The 17,118-nt window shown below is 47.5% G+C and overlaps 1 protein-coding gene across 4 annotated transcripts in view; it reads right to left on the bottom strand.

Annotated features, from left to right (window-relative positions):
- The window catches only part of LOC119436955 (uncharacterized), a 104,307-nt gene that overhangs the window by 19,766 nt on the left and 67,423 nt on the right, over positions 1-17,118 (bottom strand). For 3 of the 4 annotated variants that reach the window (XR_007464793.1, XR_007464794.1, XR_007464795.1), the window contains one exon: positions 7,430-7,567. Coding sequence is in view for 1 of the 4 variants with exons in the window: in XM_049660130.1 (XP_049516087.1) it covers positions 7,406-7,567 (162 nt within the window). In the remaining 3 variants the exon portion in view is untranslated. Of the gene's footprint in view, positions 1-7,405; positions 7,568-17,118 lie in introns of those variants that run through there. The other variant, XM_049660130.1, reaches the window with a different exon arrangement.

The raw sequence follows: 17,118 nt of genomic DNA, 5'->3' as shown, positions 1-17,118 counted from the left end.
AGCCACTGCTAATTTTTTTTCTTTTTTATTGTGATAGCAATTATATGGACACTTCAAGCGAATTTCTGCTGTCGTCGTCGCCGTGAGGTTCCGTATAAAGTCCAAGGGTGATAAAATCGTCGCCATGCGCCGTATGTGTGAGTGAAAGCGCACGGCGGACGCGCGCTATCATGGAGAGCGAACACACTGCTGAGAGCAAACTCGACTTCCGTCGCGCGAGAGGCCATGGGGGTATGGGAGGGAGGGAGGGGCGCAGTGTTGCCAGGTCCGACGAAGCGGCGTAGCCAAAAGCTACAGAAGTTGTAGCCCAAATGTAGCCAAACAAAAAAAAAAAAAAGTGCAAAATATTTCGTAGCCAAATATAGCCATGTTATTTGTGCATACATTTTCACATTCGACTACGGCAATCCTTTTTTGCACAACCCGTCGTAACAAAATGTTCGTGCCGCTGTGACGGTCGGCCCTTTACATCAATAACAACGACATCATGCTTGCACAGAACAGCTTTTGGTTGGCCCCGGAAGCTCTTAAGTTCCAGAGAATCGTTGCAGAGGGCGAAATCAGTCCTTTTATTTTATGACAGATAGTACTAAGTTATTATTTTTAGTTATTTACAGTAATATGAACTACGAACTCTGCTTTTTAGCTGTCGTGAACACAAAATAATGTTCCGCGTCATCGATCTCTCATGTTATCTCTGCCTACGGCGTAGAAGTTCAGCTGTTCAGCGATCTGCGACGGCGACGTGCGCACGACTTCTTTTTTGATGAGCTATAACAAGTCTTTCGCGCTATGATATCTCGCGTTATTTGTCGCATCGTTCTATCTTGTTTTCTCGTTTTTTTTTTTTCAATTACCTTGGGCAGGATTAGCTGGGACACACACTACCCATATAGTGTCAATTTATATCAACCTGGCAGCCATCTTAGGTCTCTAGCACACAATGAACATGCGTGAAGAATAGGGACAGGCAACAGGTGCCACTCATTGTCTGAATCGGTGTAAGCGGAACTTTAAAAGATTACTGCGCAAACCGGCACACTAGTGTAGGAAGCGTGCACTCGTCTTCGGCGACGAGCACATCCCGAACTAACTCGCTCGAAATCGTAAATGCCCCGTCGGCGCACAAAGAGCAATGGTAAACAACAAATTGATAACAGTGGTAATGCTGTGAAAACCGGTTGCTGTGAAAAACCAAACCATGTTCATGGCTCATAAAGTTTTAGAATAGGGGCCCCAAAGAGCTTTGCGGGTGTTAGCGTTGGGGCATGCAGGAATGAAGAGTTTCGGAATAGGTGTTTTGCGTTTGCCGATAGCGTGTTGCGTTTGAAGCGTCACTATGGCGTCAAAGAAAAGCTATTATAAATATTTAAATAAAATATACCATTTTGTGATAAGAAAAGTAATTCAGACTTTCGTGTTTTTGCCTTTAATTACAATTTAGAACTTATTTTATTAGCAGCATGCAACTTGTTGCGCTTAGTTTTGAGTAACCAACTTTACGCCCCTTCACCCAGCCAAGTCAATCCGTGATAGGCCTACGAGCCATGAAATCGACAATTGAATTCGGAATCAATGGCGTACGTATAATGAATCAATCTTCATTACACATGTTATTTGAGAGAAAGCGATAACCGCAATGACAGCTTCTAGCGTACGAACTTGACGCATTACCACGAATAGAGCCCAGTTCTGTGCTAGGTTAGAGCCGTCGCTTCCATGGGCGCCGCCATGTTTGTTGACGAAAGCTTTCGGGGCAGCTTTTGGGACTCCCACTAAATTGATGAAATAGCGTGCCCAACGCCAAACCCAAACACAGTTTCCGTGTAGAAACCTTCTAGAAGTAAACGCACCAGAACCCGCCTTTGGCTCGGGGTCTTGCTCCCATTTTTTTTTATACGTTCTCGCATACTTGGCCCACTTCCCCATGTTTGGGTTTTCTCTCTGAGGAGGATCCAATCTTATGTTCAACCTATTGAAATGAATCTCGAATCTAAGCACAAACAAAAATTCATCTATCAGGAGAAGGAAAATGGCAGTAAAGCTTCCCGCCAGAAACGTGGAGTAAGTCGAAAGCTGTGCCCGGCGCGATACTTCATCCGTAAGTCATGGTCATGAACATACTGGAGCGTGTGTGTCATCCACCCGTGCTTCCCTTCTTTCATGTCAGCGGCACGATCGCTCAACGGCCCCGACCCTATGTTATTGCTCTCCCTTCCTGAGCATAGCCATGCTAGTACAGTGTACTGTGAAAAACCCACTACTCCCAGGTTCATCCCAATGCCCGGGGATCAAGTGCCTAACGATCAAGCAGGGTGTAAGTTTAAGTTCCACCGGCTCAGACAACGGCGCAGAGAGGGAAGGAAAGACGGGGGGGAGGTCATTTCGCGCACGCACACACGCACAGCCACGCGGACGGCTCAGCCAGCTAAAACACAGCCTTCGAGATTTGCTTCTACCCGATCAGACCCACCTCTGCAGCGTGGATTACTGCGCCACTTATAGCCCAAACACAGCCAAGTCACAGACTTTCAGTAGCCCAAATATAGCCACATAGCCAACTCGTCCAGGTCGACGCCAAAAATTTTTTCCCGTAGCCCAATTTGGCTATATATAGCCAAACCTGGCAACACTGGAGGGGCGACGCTGTGCTGCGGCCCCAAATGCGTATCTTGCAACTGAGCGCAAGGGGAACTGAGACTCTATTCTCGACATGCACGGCGGCTGCACGGCCGCCATTATCCGCCATGTTGAGTCTCTCATTGGCTGTCGAGAGATCACGTGTTTTGAAATTTGTGCCGGGAAATAGAAGTTTTGCAAAATGCAATTTTGCGTTTTCGTCAGAATAACGAAATGTGACATGGAGCTGCAAACTTTATTGACTAATACCTTTTTGTGGTTCCTGGCACCTATATTGCGACTTTCGCGCTTTAAAAAGAAAGTGGACGGTAGCGTGCAGAAACCCGTGCAATGCATCAGCAATTTCGCGAGTATTTGGTGGCGTTCCAAGATAGCCGGCATGTCAGCTTGTTGATTGGCTGAAGGAATATCCCATAGGGAGCTTCACAGGAAGGGCAGTTTCGTAAACGTCAATTTGACGTTGCGTGACGTTGCGCTGGGCCGCCACTGCAGAGATTTTCTGCCATAATTTGTGGTGCAACGAGCCGCGCGAATTATGGGAATGAGCGGCCATATGCAATGGCGGTCGAAAGGCATGCCTATCGCCACATTTTCCGTGTCATTTGGGGCCATGAAAATCTTTTGTTCACAACGCGTGTTCATAGCATTTGCATTGCTCTCGGGTGGTGTTGGCATTTGTGTTTTGAACCATCACTTTTATTAAAACACGTTTATTTGAAATAATATTAGTTGAAACTAGCAAACTTTCTGCGACATTTTGCACTTTTCACTATTGCGTTTGTATTGTAATCAATATTAATGACTTTTCGCCTCATCAAAGGCTATGACAATGACGACTTTTTAATTTATAAAAAATGTACGCAAGGCAGCGCCTTGAAGTTTCCTCTCGAGGTGCAACTAAGAAGCGAAGTGAACAAGAAATGGCAGCACTGGCGCTTGCGTCGCGCAAGCGGATACCTGTGGCGCGCACAACGCTATCAATGATATTCGGCCGCTTCTCAGTCACTTGCGTTTCACGAGACAGCGATAACGTGGCCTAGAGCGTGCGCTCATCATCACTGGTAGGTCACGTATGTTGTCTCAAGGTAGAAAGCAAGTGTGTGGACATCAATATACGATGACTCATTCCGTTTCCCGAGGACACGCATCCTAGCTAATGAAGCAGACGACGCAAGTGAGAAACAATTTGGATGGAATAATCGTACGCTTTGAGCTAGCTGCTTATTTTTACAGGGGAGGAAAACTGTTTTGCTTTATAAAGAATGCTAGGTTCAATGCCTACATTAGTTTCTTAGGCGAGATGTCAAAGTTGCGTCATGCCTCAAAGAAAATGGCGGAATGTCCAGAATAGCGGCTCTGGCCACTCAATCTCCCACGTGAAAAGAGGAAAGTGGGAAGGCAGCGTGGGAGGGCGGGGGGCAGCGTCTACTCTGCCAACAACTGCGCTTGTACTTTGCGCTGGTGCGGGCTGCCGCGCGCACCGTATGTTGAAAGCGATCTCCACACGGTTCTGACCTTTGTATGTGCTGTGCATTCACCGCTAAGTTTCCGTTGAAGTGATAGACCACAAACCTTCGTTCGCTGCCAGCGATTTCGCTGTGGTTATCTGCAGTCATTGAGTGTGATCTATTCATGTTTGCTTGTGCACGCTGACACCACGCTTGTTAATTCAGTTAGTAAGTGAATGTTTCCAAGTTTATGCAGCCGATAAAACTACTAGCCCTACTCCGAATAGCTCTCTACTAATTTGTTATTGCAACTGATGCTTCGCCTTTCGGGCAAAACTGCGACATTTTTGTTTACAAGGAGTTCGCATCCCATTCCCTTTCTACACGGACACAGAGTGACCAGACTTCATCGTTAAAACCGATAATGCGGCATGGGGGCATTGTAGTAAGCAGGTTATTTCACCATAGAAAACATACAAAATTTGATGGTGCAGCAGCTTTTCATTGTTATAACCGATATATTGTTATAACCAGTATCGTTATAAGTGGGTTCGACTGTAGAAAAATTTCGGGAAGAAAATAAATGTGAAGAATGAGTTTTCAACTTTTAACAAACCTGTGGAAATTTTTTCATCTGTGACGGTGGAAAAAAATGCTGGTTGATGTTGCGTGGAATAACCCTGTTGCGAGAAATCCGTGATCATTTGGCTATTGCAACTCGGTCTACTTTGGTTATGTTTCCAGGTGATGAATATTCAGTGCATTGTATTGACAGTAATTTCGTCTATCTGGAGCAGCAGCATGACAATGTTCGGAATACAGACTGACCAGGTCACAGACAAGCGTATGTGCAGGCAGCAATGCGATGATAAACTTGGGTTGTACTCGCAGACGATCACTTTCGAAGATACTACTACAGTAGTATCAGTTTCAGTAGCACCGGACGTGTCGGCAGGTGATAGCGATCTTGGCACTGTGATAAGACAGTGTGCTTAGCACTGTGCCAAGAAAGGCGTTGCTCGTAGATGCCGATGCGTTAGACGCTAGTCATCTGAAACCTGGCGAAAGTGAATGTATCCAAGAAAGATAATCTGAGAATACGACGCATGTTTTCAGCTGAATTCAATAGTTCAGACTCCTGATTATTACTAATTTTAGACGATCCCCGTCAAGTCCGAAATGGCTGCTGCCCTGCATAGCGTCTTTGTTTCATTAACTATTTTAACAGTCCATTCCTGTGATTTTCACAGCATGTTTGCTAATACGTTTCCTGGGTATTACTATTTTTTTCCTGCGGTCTTGTGGAAAACGTATTACAGGGGTTCTACTGTATTTTTTGCACTTTCAAGGAATTGAGGCTCCATAGAGTAATTAGTACTGGGTCGATAGCTATCCAGTAAAGTTTCCCAGCTGCACTCCTTTAAATCATTGACAGCACATGTCTTGCGACACCTTACTTCAAAGCAAGTCTAACCTTTGTACTCTTCATGATTGAGAAATACATTTTTGAACATGTCTTGAAGCAATTGGGAAGTGTCTGTTTAAACACAGGAAAAAACTATTTTCATAAGTTTTAAGCAGGACTCAAGCTCAGGGAAGGAGGGTGTTTGTTGACAGAAACAAGGTAGCAGTAACTGCTCACTAGCAGCAGATATAAACGATGTACTATTAGTATTTCAGATTCCAATTACACCCCTCGATGTACAGCTTTAATCTTTCAAACACTGCATAATGACCTACACTATACATATATGAACAAACTAGTTTGTTTCGATAAATTTCTCATATATATATTAAACTAAAATCAGCAATTACACTTAGTAGGATCTCTGCCAGGGAATTGTCCATTCTCTTGCAAAAGACTGGTTTTATGGAACAGTTCGATAGGGTACAGATGCTGTCGGAACATTATCAGCTAATTATAATAAACCTACTAAACAATAGATAAGCCTTACAGACAGGTTTGACAAAATTTTATCAGGTGAGGGGTGAACAATCAGTTATAAATAAAAAGCACTCACTAAAAGAAAAAAAAAAATACTGACATTTCAAGGCCCCTGTTATACTAGTCCCTTTTTCACAATGAAGCAAAATGATAAGGTTCGTGCCCTATTTCCAAATTGTTGGTGCTATGACCTAGTGTACAATACCTTGGGCGAATCGCCATGTGTCCAATGCAGCAGCACACACTGTATGTGTGGGAAAGACTGTTAGGCATGTATGAAAATACTGTAGTATCAGGCAAGATGACAAGAAATGTTCCATGGTATTTATAAATGCTGCCTGCCAGTTGATGTGCCTGCGGTAGTTTCATTTTCAGCCAGGGTGCTAGATGCTATGTTTCTCTTGGTCATATAATTTTGTTACTGTTTTAGAGACTGCTTCAAGTTGCCCAATTCTCAACTGCAAGTACTGCAGCCTTAGAATGGTACCTTATAGATAGGGTGTTTTCAATTTGAACTGGAGAAAAAAACAAGTGCACACCTCCTTTTTTTCCACGAAGTTGGTTTTAACCAAAAAGTATCAGTGAAAGTGAATTTACAGGACGGCGAGTGGAGCACCACTGAGCCTACATGTGCTCTGATGCAAGGAGCCTGGCGAGGCCAAGGTTATGCAGCAGCCTGCACACCCCAAGCAATCTTTTTTTTTTTTTAATTTTCATTCATTCTGCCTGCTGCTGCGACAAAAACGAGGGGCACAGCGAGAACCGAGGGGGAGACCTGGCCCGGGTCCTTGCAGTCGTCACGCTGCAGCCACTGTGGCGGATGAATCAAGCAAATTCAGTGATGATAATGCAGGGTTGTATTTCTGCAGTTAAAGCAAAGCTTTATTTGCCTCTTTCCCCTACGTTCTGGGTGCTGGCTACTGCTTGCTGCTGTGTTGGCGAGTTGACAACAACTAGCTACTGACTGCTACCTTGGCAAAACAACAATTTGGGTCCCTGGATACGTGCCCATTTTTAGCCAATCACCCAGAATTGGTACAAGCCGCTGTGACACAAGGGGTACAGAAGCCTTTAATGTCAAACAAGCGTTGTGCCATTTAGATTTTGACATTGCATTGGACCTGCATGTTCAAGTGCTATAGGACAACTGAACACTTGAATTGATGATGTGGCAAGGAGATGGTGCAGGAATTTCAAGAAAGTGTCGCCGCCAACCTGTTTTTGTACCTTCACTGCATTACCAATCCTTAGTTCAGAGCAAGTCTGACCTGTATGATATTGTGGAAGTATACCCTGCAAATAGTGCCCAACTTAATACTTCTCTTGAGTGTCCCTTTTATCACATTACGCCATACACATTAGCCATACTCACGCAAGTGGTTCCCGGAAGAACATCGAGCACCCGAGCTCGATACCAGTTTTTGTCGCCAACAAATCCGCACATCCAGAAGGAGCCCTTGTTGACCATTTCGTCCGTTGGGGCCTCACTCTGGGCACCGCATATGTTCAGCTTTTGCTGAAGATCTTCAAGCAACTGCATTCAAGAGTGAAAACAAGAGTTTTTAACCCCAGTAAGCCTATCTGACTTTTTATGCATACTTGGCTCAAAGTGTGAATAGATCCCACCAAGACAAGCTTACCAGTGACAACTCTACGCTGAGAAAGTTTCACTAGAGCAAACTATTTCACTATAACAGATTTCACAGTAGCACAATAAAATATAATGAAGCAGGAGGAAAAAAAGATTATTTTGCACTTAAAATATAGCATGACACATTTTTTTACAATAAATAAAAATTCTGCAAATATTCATAGAATTAGACTAGGCAGTGCAAGAAACATTTTTGCAACTGTAAGCCATGATTAAAATGGTATCAGGGTTGCATAAAGTCACACATGAACGCCATGCAATGAACGCATTGAATAAATTTCATGACACTTAATATATTCACCTTGGCAACCATGTTACTGTGCTTCTAGTTCACACATAAGGTTATGCACTGTTCCCAGGTTAATATCAACTGCAAATTTTAAAACAACTTATTTCCAAGTGCACTGAACAATCTTTGCTCCTGTGTACAAACTTCACTCGAATACTCGTATCTACTGACTTTTGCGCAGACTGCCATATTTTCTCGAATCCAGTCATCCTCTAAATCTAATCATGGAGGTTTTCTCAAGATGGCAGAGTGCCTCCCCCAATATTTAAAGTGGTCCTTTGTATTCGAGTCATCTACATTTAAGTTGACCTCATGAAACAGGTCTCTCTTAAAAACTGCAGCACTGCATACAAGCTTGATGGAGCTCAAGTAGTGGCACAGAGAATGCCACATGATGTGATATCAATGACTACAATGGGAATGTACCGTATGTGGTGATAGTAAGCAGTATCAGTTAAACGCTCCTACAACAAATGACTGTACAAAGAAATAACTTGCCTAATGAAGAATTCAGTATACCCTGGCTGAATTGCTATTTTTCGTATGTGTTGCCACTACAATGATGACCACTACAATGAATTTTCCTGTACAACAAAGGAATTTGCATTCACAACGAGCGATTTGTTGCTTTACAACAAACACACTATACTGGCGCTGTAAATGTTCTCCACAGCTGCCGCTGAGCTGTGGTTCATATAGGGAGTGCTGGTTGACACCACAACAAAGACCGTGCAGGCCGGTCCGGACTCCACAATAGCTATGGTAGTGCATTCCCACCGACCAAGGAATTCTGGTGGGGTTAACAGCCAAACACTTTGATGAACGGCACTTTGACAGCAGTAGCATGCCATGAACCTTGATTCCATGCAGTTACCTGCAGTCATACATTTCGTCAGACAAAATATGCAGAAGAAAATAGGTGGCACACCTTACACCAAGTATCTCTTGAATTTATGCTACACAAGTGTTTCCTTTTTTTTAGTGAACATGCATAGCCTTCAGGAGCAGTCTGGAGTGCAATCTTTACAATGAAGTGACCTGTATAGTGAATGATTTTGGCGGTCCCAAGTGCTTCATTATAAAGTCATTTGACTGCACTTTCTTCAAAGAAGTGCTGCCACAAAAATATTGCAACACACTTCCCCCCCCCCCCCCTTTTTTTTGTATTCTTAGATGGCTGCTGACGCTGGAACCATAGTATGATGCCTCAACTGCTTGTATTCACACAACCAACCATGAATTATGCTATCTTTTATTACGACGAATTCAAAACGCGTGCCAAATGCAGCACAGCTTTCTACAAGGTTGTGATGACAAGGGCTTCTCTATGTATTATGAAAATTTGCGGCAGTGGTTAGCTGGTATTGCAAACCTTTGATGCACACATCAATCAGCCTGGTCCAGTGGTCATAAGCCACACAGTGACCATGTAGCCAAAAGCTCAAAAATCCTACCTACCACATTGTACTTAATAATGATGATGTAATCATCATTAATGTGCCCACCAGGGGGAGAACCCTGTCTGCAATAGGAGGAAACAATAATAGATCTTGGCATTTGCCATTTTGATTATCTCGCCTGCAGATCCGCTGGCAGCCGTAGCCAACACCGCAGCAACGCTATAGCTACTTCGACGTTCGCTACCCAGCTTCTTTCTATTCGGCACTGTGTTTTTCATTGAAACAATTCGCCGCTGTTAGCAATGGCGCCGACTCTGCCTTTGTCATCTTCGCCAATGTCTTGCAAACTTGAAAAGCACGGCGCGCGTTGCATAATGCCGGTTACCGAAGGTCAGCTTCGCCTTAATACAGTAGTGTCACGCAGTGAAGCATACGCGACGTATTGCAGTGAAGCATATTGTTACGTGTGGAAGGACACAGACGAAACAGGCTATTTACAGGCTATTTAACACTGGAGCCAGACAGCCAGGCCCACACTCGCTCGCACCAAGAGCACAGACACACTTCGTCTTTCTCGCGGCGGCTCGTCCTTTGAACATCTTTCGATGATATCGTAATACTACCCCCCCAGCGGCAAAAGCGCCGTCACAGTGCTGTTAAATATCCAATACGCTTGGAGAGTTGTAGGGTTTGAGTCGGGCGACGTGGACAATATCACTGGTGGTCACAGCGGAGGACATAGTGGGCGTGGCGAGAACGATTTCGTAGGTGACATCGGTCACTTGGCGGAGTACGCGATGTGGGCCGGTGTAACAGGAGAGCAGTTTTTCACAAAGGCCAACTTTACATATTGCAATGGTGACCAAAGCAACACGAGGGTGCCGGGCGCAAAATGCACATCACGGTGACGGAGGTCGTAGCGTTGTTTCTGTTTTTCTTGAGACACTTGCAGACGAGCACGCGCAAGTTGGCGAGCATGGTCAGCACGGGCGATTGCATCACGGGCATAATCGCTAGTGGAAGCTGTGGTGGACGGAAGCACAGTCTCTAGTGGTAGCGTCGGTTCTCGGCCATACAAGAGGTAAAACGGGGAAAAGCCAGCAGTTTCGAGACGGGAAGAGTTGTACGCAAAGGTAATGTAAGGTAGAGCCAGGTCCCAGTCATGGTGGTCGGCTGAAACGTACTTCGATAGCATGTCCGTAAGCGTACGGTTCAGACGCTCAGTGAGGCCGTTCGTTTGTGGGTGGTAGGAGGTGGTAATTTTATGCTGTATTGAGCAGGCACGCATGATGTCGTCAATAACTTTGGACAAGAACGTACGGCCACGGTCGATGAGCATTTGATGCGGAGCACCATGCATCAAAATGATATCGTGGAGGAGGAAGTCCGCAACGTCAGTAGCGCAACTGGTCGGAAGAGCGCGTGTTACGGCGTAGCGGGTCGCATAGTCCACAGCGACGGCAACCCACTTGTTTCCTGATGTAGATTCCGGAAAGGGGCCGAGAAGGTCTAAGCCAACACGATGGAAGGGCTCGGCCGGGATGTCGAGCGGCTGCAGGTAACCAGCGGGGAGCTGGGAAGGCTTCTTGCGTCGCTGGCAAAGTTCACAAGCGGCGACGTAACGCCGTACGGAATGGGCAAGGCCCGGCCAGAACAAGCGGCGACGTACTCCGGTCATAGGTTCGAGATACGCCGAGGTGTCCTGCCGTTGGTGCGTCGTGAAGCTCTTCTAGAACGGTTGAGCGGAGGTGTTTAGGTACTACAAGTAGGAACTCAGAGCCGTCCGGATGAAGGTTGCGACGGTACAGAGTACCGTTGCGGAGGACGAAGAGGCGTAGAGTAGCATCGGCCGGAGAGTGTTCTAAACGGTCGATGAGTGCTCTGATGTAAGCATCACGACGTTGCTCGTCGGCGAAATAAAGGAGCTGGGATACTGAGAAAACGCAAGCAGCATTGTCAGTATTGGAGGTGTCAGAGTCGTCAACAGGGTAACGCGACAAGCTGTCAGCGACTTGGTGCAGGCGGCCAGACTTGTAGATCATGGAATATGAAAATTCTTGTAGCCTCAAAACCCAGCGACCAAGCCGGCCTGTAGGATCTTTTAGCGATGAGAGCCAGCAGAGGGCATGATGGTCAGTGACTACGGAGAAAGGACGACCGTAAAGGTAAGGACGTAACTTCGCAACTGCGCAAACAACAGCAAGGCATTCCCTTTCCGTAATGGAATAGTTACGCTCCGATGGTGATAGGAGGCGGCTTGCGTAAGCAATAACGCGATCCTGGCCACGCTGACACTGGGCTAAGACGGCACCTACACCATGACCACTGGCATCTGTACGCAATTCTGTAGGGGCATCAGGGTCGAAGTGGGTGAGAATGGGTGGTGAGGCGAGAAGAGTGACGAGACGAGAGAAGGCGGTGGCTTCTGAAGTACCCCACGAAAATTGTGCGCCTTTCTTCAGAAGATTAGTGAGGGGTCTAGCAATTGCCGCGACATCTTGAACAAAACGACGAAAGTACGAGCATAGCCCAACAAAACTGCGAACGTCTGCGGTAGTCTTCGGAACCGGAAAGTCTCGGACGGCGCTGAGTTTTGTCGGGATCAGGCTGCACTCCGGAAGCGTCGACGAGATGGCCCAGAACAGTAATTTTGCAGCGGCCAAAACGACATTTAAACGACAAAACGACAACTGCGGAGATATTTATCGCATGCAGAAGACGAAGTGAAAGCCTACACGGGTTGCCTTACGAAACGGTGTCCTACCAGCCATGGCACTCCCACTGGGCATGTTCGATTTTCCATTCCGAAGCTATCTGCTGACAGCAACATCTTAATGAGCACGTAGCCTAAATACATGGCCCTGCTTACGGATTAATCCTTAGAATACGGGCCCTCCAGCTGGCTCCACCGTCGTCAGTTTTTTTCTCTTTTTTTGCTGTGCAACACAAGGGTGCCAACGTCCAAGCGACAGCAAGTCTCTTGCAGCGATGTAGCGCGTATGTTTACCACCTGTTGTCCAGTACTACAGATGAGCAAGAATGGCACCAGGAGGGCGAAATGATTCGCTCCTCATCCCGAACGAAGCATGACAGGCTTGATCGCAGAGAGTTCAATAAAGCGTGAGCAACACCAACCGCAAACACAGCAAGAGAGAGGAAGGTAGTCACTGCGCACCAACTATTTCTCTCCCGCCGCGGACGAATCTCTCTGTGAGTCACACGGCTAGCGGACAAAATAAAATCGAGGTAACATGCAGTTTTAAGACCATTGCGCATGGCCTCAACACATTAATTGGACATAAGACTGCGCTTTGTGAAACTCGTATACGGAAGGCGTTTATTTTCGGACATTATAGCACATGAGTCCTCCGTTTTGTGAGCACAGACAGGGGAGAGTCAGCGCCTAACGCGTAGCATTGATAGATCAAAGGTACTGCACTGGACCACACCGAACAATTCTGAAAAGTGTACCATAACGCGTGCTAGCTGCTCCAGCCTACGAGCGTCATTATTAGCGTTGCATTCGAGGAGGCTGTAAACCCACTCAGTAGCACGCGGCTCAGGACAGCACGCTAGCAACATCGCAGTAAACAAGAACTCTTCAGCAACACAAGCAAACATTTCGGGCTGAGACCACATTCGTATGCAGCGAATTTACTTGTGCAGATGGCTGAGAGAGCCACAGCGGTGCCCATGGGAAGTTAAATGTAAGATATTGCTGGCCAGGAAGCAGAAAACTATGCCCAAGTATACGGTGTCCGCAAGCATGGCCGCAAGCATGGCGCGTCACTTTCTGGAACACTGCCGCCTTCTACGCCACGCGCTGCACAGCAGAGGAATTCCAAGATCAAACAGTGGGCTTCTTCGATTTTCCACTTCTGGCTACCCACGGGCTGCCAGAGCCAGCCAGAGCGCCTTCGTTTTTCTTGGGTTGCTCCGCCCACCGCGTGACGCACTTCCGCTGCGCGTTCGTTTTACTCGGGCTGGACGGTTCTGGCTACCTGTGGGCTGCCAGAACGATTTTGTTCTGGCTGCTCTCTGGAAGTTTGCTGGCTAGCAGACGACAAAAAGAGGCGATCAGCGCTCGCCACCATCTTTGTGGGGACTTGACGGTTTGCAGCATGCATGGCAGCGCGGGCGCTTGAGGACTTTTACCTCGCTCAGCCAACTGGCTTGCGTCGAACGCTAGCGTGCGCTGCACTGGCTGTTGTGGTTTTGGACTTCCGTCTCGCGTACTCGTCGGCGCGGTGTGTGGATCGCTGATTGCATTGCTTCTAGCGTTATCTTACTAGGGTTCTAACGCACCGTTCCGCCTTGTGAGGCGGTGCCATACAAGTCGCGGCGAACCATTTGAAGCTTTCTTTTGTGCGTGTGTGTGTGTGTATGCCGTAAATGCTTCTTCCCCGCCGTAAACAGTGCGCATGGCGCTGTCACCGTGGCCGCTGTCTATTATGCTTGCATGGTATTTTCATCGTGTTCCACGCAAGCTGTTTGCGAAGTTGTAGACACTCAATTCCCACACATCACGGTGCCTTTTCAGTTCATCTTTCTCTAGTGGTATCCCTTTTCACATCGCTCGCCCTATGTGCGGCGAGGCGATATCTTTTTTCTGCAGTTATATAGCGAAGGCGTCGCAGCTAGCCCATGTTCGCTCCGTCTCTCCATCATATGCTTGGGTGGTAGCTCGAAACCGCCGTTGATGTTAAAGGAATGCACTGGTTGAGATGAATAGTGGCCACACATATATTCGGTTAATTATTGCTCTCATGATTGACCAATACTATTTTTCGTGTAAATCATTTCGTTGGTCACAGGTGACGTGCATTTTCATGCGCCATCCGCAGCCCCAGCTCCTTCAGCACAGGAACAGAATTGGAAGGAGCACTATCAACTGAAACAAACTTCCTGAAATCGAATTTAAGGATGTCGATCGGCACGAAATTTTACGCGTTATGACGTATCTGGTTTTTCATGCCTTGTAAAATGACTTCAAATGTCGCCGGTGGCTGACCTCCTCGAGGCATCCTCGAGCGATTGCTTTTTCGTGATTATTTACGTGCGATTTTGCATCTTGGCATCGGACGCGTCGCAGGCCGTTACGCTGTGCAAAGTGAGATGCCCAGTCGCACGAAATCTCGCAAAAGTGATGGTTTTCCCGAATACAGCTGTATATTTTCCGAATACAGCTGTATATTTTCACAGCGGCAATGCAGAAATGGGCTGACTACGCCGGGTGCATGTCAACCACGCCGGTTGCTGCCATGCTGGTAGCATGTTTACATTTATCCCGCGGCCAGCGCTGTCCCGGCGTTCGATTTTGCCAACTTCGGGCAGCTCCGGGTTGCCTTGAGGTCCCAGCTCACATGACTTCCTATCATAACCGGAACTAGCTGGCTGCCGCCTGGCTGCCTGCAGGCTGCCAAAACTCCGAAAATCGAAGAAGCCCAGTGGGGCACATGCCGCACTATCTTTTTCTTCGGTTTGTTATCAAGGAGAGCAAGAAAGAGAGAGGGATGCACCCTCCTCCACGCATACCCTCGAAGCCAGTGCGCGCCAAGGTGGGTTTGCTATGGCAGCGCCAATCTAGCAGTGAGCCGTTGCCGCTTCTTGGCCAGGCGCAGCGGCCTGGGAACTTTTGACAACCCCTGTACATAAAAGCAGCCTCCTTCAAATACAGTAAAACCTCGATATAACGAACTTCAGGGGACCGCGGTAAATGGTTCGTTATTCTGAGAAGTTGTTATAGTGAAAGTTCCGAAATTAAATATTCCGCCCATTAACTTATCAGTTCATAAGTTGTCACCATATGAGCTATCCACGAAGACGACGTTGTTGGCTCTCGGCCCACGCTGTTGCTGGACACCGCAACTGTCTCACTCTTTAAAGTCTATTTAAAGTCTAAAGACTATTTTAAAGCGCAAGCGGGCGTAACTGACCCAGCCTGAAAAGTACAAAGTGTGAGCATGTGGCAACCCCGCGAGTACGGAGGTTACATTTGTCCGCGCGCGTAGCTACTACGGCCGCAGAGCGCGAAAGAGGAGCGCAGAAAGAAGGGCGAAAAAAGGAAGAGATGCACCTCCGTTGCTAGGCGATACTTGCTTGGGCGGAACAAACGCTCGCAAAACCTGACGAGCCGTCGCCTCAGCAAATGTGCAGGACCGTCGAACGACCAGTCCTGCGCGTGACAATCGCCACTTCGCGACCTTCTCAGAACAGCTCGCCTGACTGTTCAGCTCACCCACCGTTACCCTGCCTCGGAACGAAAAAGCACTAGTCGAGAGCTAAAGTATTTTGCGGTGATGCCTAACCCGATGTGCGCCTTCTGGCCCCTTAACTGCCTCTGTTCCTGCTGCTCTACGGAGCTGCGCTGTTGAAATATCCGTCCACGCGGGGCCTTCGGGCACACTGCGCCGCTGTAGAGCGCAAGGGTGCCGTCCTTAACCAGGGACGAATCCATTGCAACGCACGCCGGCGTGTCATCTGAGGGCTGGGTGGTACTGAAAAGGAGTGCACAAAGGCACCTGTATGCGCGCGTAGGCGACAGCCGCTTCCCTTATGACAAGATGCTGTCACCGATTCGCATGATCGTCGCGCTGCTTTCGAGTCTTTTTCGGAATTCATGGAGTGATTATCGTGCACGGGAGATTGGCCTTTCGAGAGGTGGCCGCCCCGCTTCCAGACGCGCCGATGCTGTGTGCCAGTATCGCTCCGATGCTGCGTGTCAACGCTTGATGTGCTTAGTGGCGCAGTCCCAAGTGCCGATGCGTGAAATGCCTAGCCGCGGGCTTGAGGAGTTGATGCTCAATGTGCTTAGTCGCGAATTCTGAAACATAGAGTGCTGAAAGGCTTAACTGCGCGTCCGATTGAGGATTCCGTGCACGAAGCTTGGTCGCGAAGTCCGCATCGCCGATTCAGAATGGTTAGCCGCAGGTCTGTCCACAAATGGAAGGATCGGCCACGCTACTGCGATGTCTGCGTTGCGCCGAAGGCAAAGGTGTCGCTTTGGCGCACTTGGCGCAAGTTGCACTTCGGTGGGCGCAGCAAGGCGCAGACAAGTAGAACTGTAGCAAAATGGCGCAGTTAGACCAGCACTGCGTTTGCTACTAGAAAGTGGAACCAGGGGCCGGAAACTCCCTATACCTCCCATGGGACGCTCGGTCCCATGCCAATACGCGGCGGCAGCACCGCTTCCACCCCTGGCGGCTGCCGGATATCCTACTCGAAATAATTCACAAACAAAACAATGCCTCCATGATGATACTGATGAGGTCAGAAGGTAGAAGGAGAGGGCGCGCAGCCGGGAGGAGGGTTGTCACTGAAGCCCTCCTTTCCCACTTCACATGCAAGCGGACTGTGTTGGTGCTCTTTGCAGGTCTGCTGGCCGTGCGGCGACATAGGCCAAATTGCGGAGCAGAACCCGTTAAGTCTGTCGTGTATTAGGAAGCACTTTCTTTCTACCTTGCAAGCTGCTATTCATTTTCTAAACCACTGGGATATTGCTCGTACGCAACAGTGCCAAGCAATTATTATGAAGAACATTTATATTGCGAACCGTTGTTAATTACGAATGTTCGCAGTTAATATATTACATTTCGTCATTTGGTGAAAGTAGTTGCTTTGAAAGTTCAAACTTGCAGTTACGTTTAGGCTTAGATTTCAACTAGTCCACAGATATAGTGGGGGGTAGCACAAAGAAAATAACTTCCTGGCACCATCAGTCGTTAATTTTGTTCGTGTGTTGTGAA

The sequence above is a fragment of the Dermacentor silvarum genome, chromosome 1, assembly GCF_013339745.2.
Source record: "Dermacentor silvarum isolate Dsil-2018 chromosome 1, BIME_Dsil_1.4, whole genome shotgun sequence".
Classification (NCBI taxonomy): Eukaryota; Metazoa; Arthropoda; class Arachnida; order Ixodida; family Ixodidae; genus Dermacentor; species Dermacentor silvarum.
The sequence above is the reverse complement of the archived record's forward strand: the minus strand, read 5'-3'. Positions and strand labels throughout refer to the sequence as shown.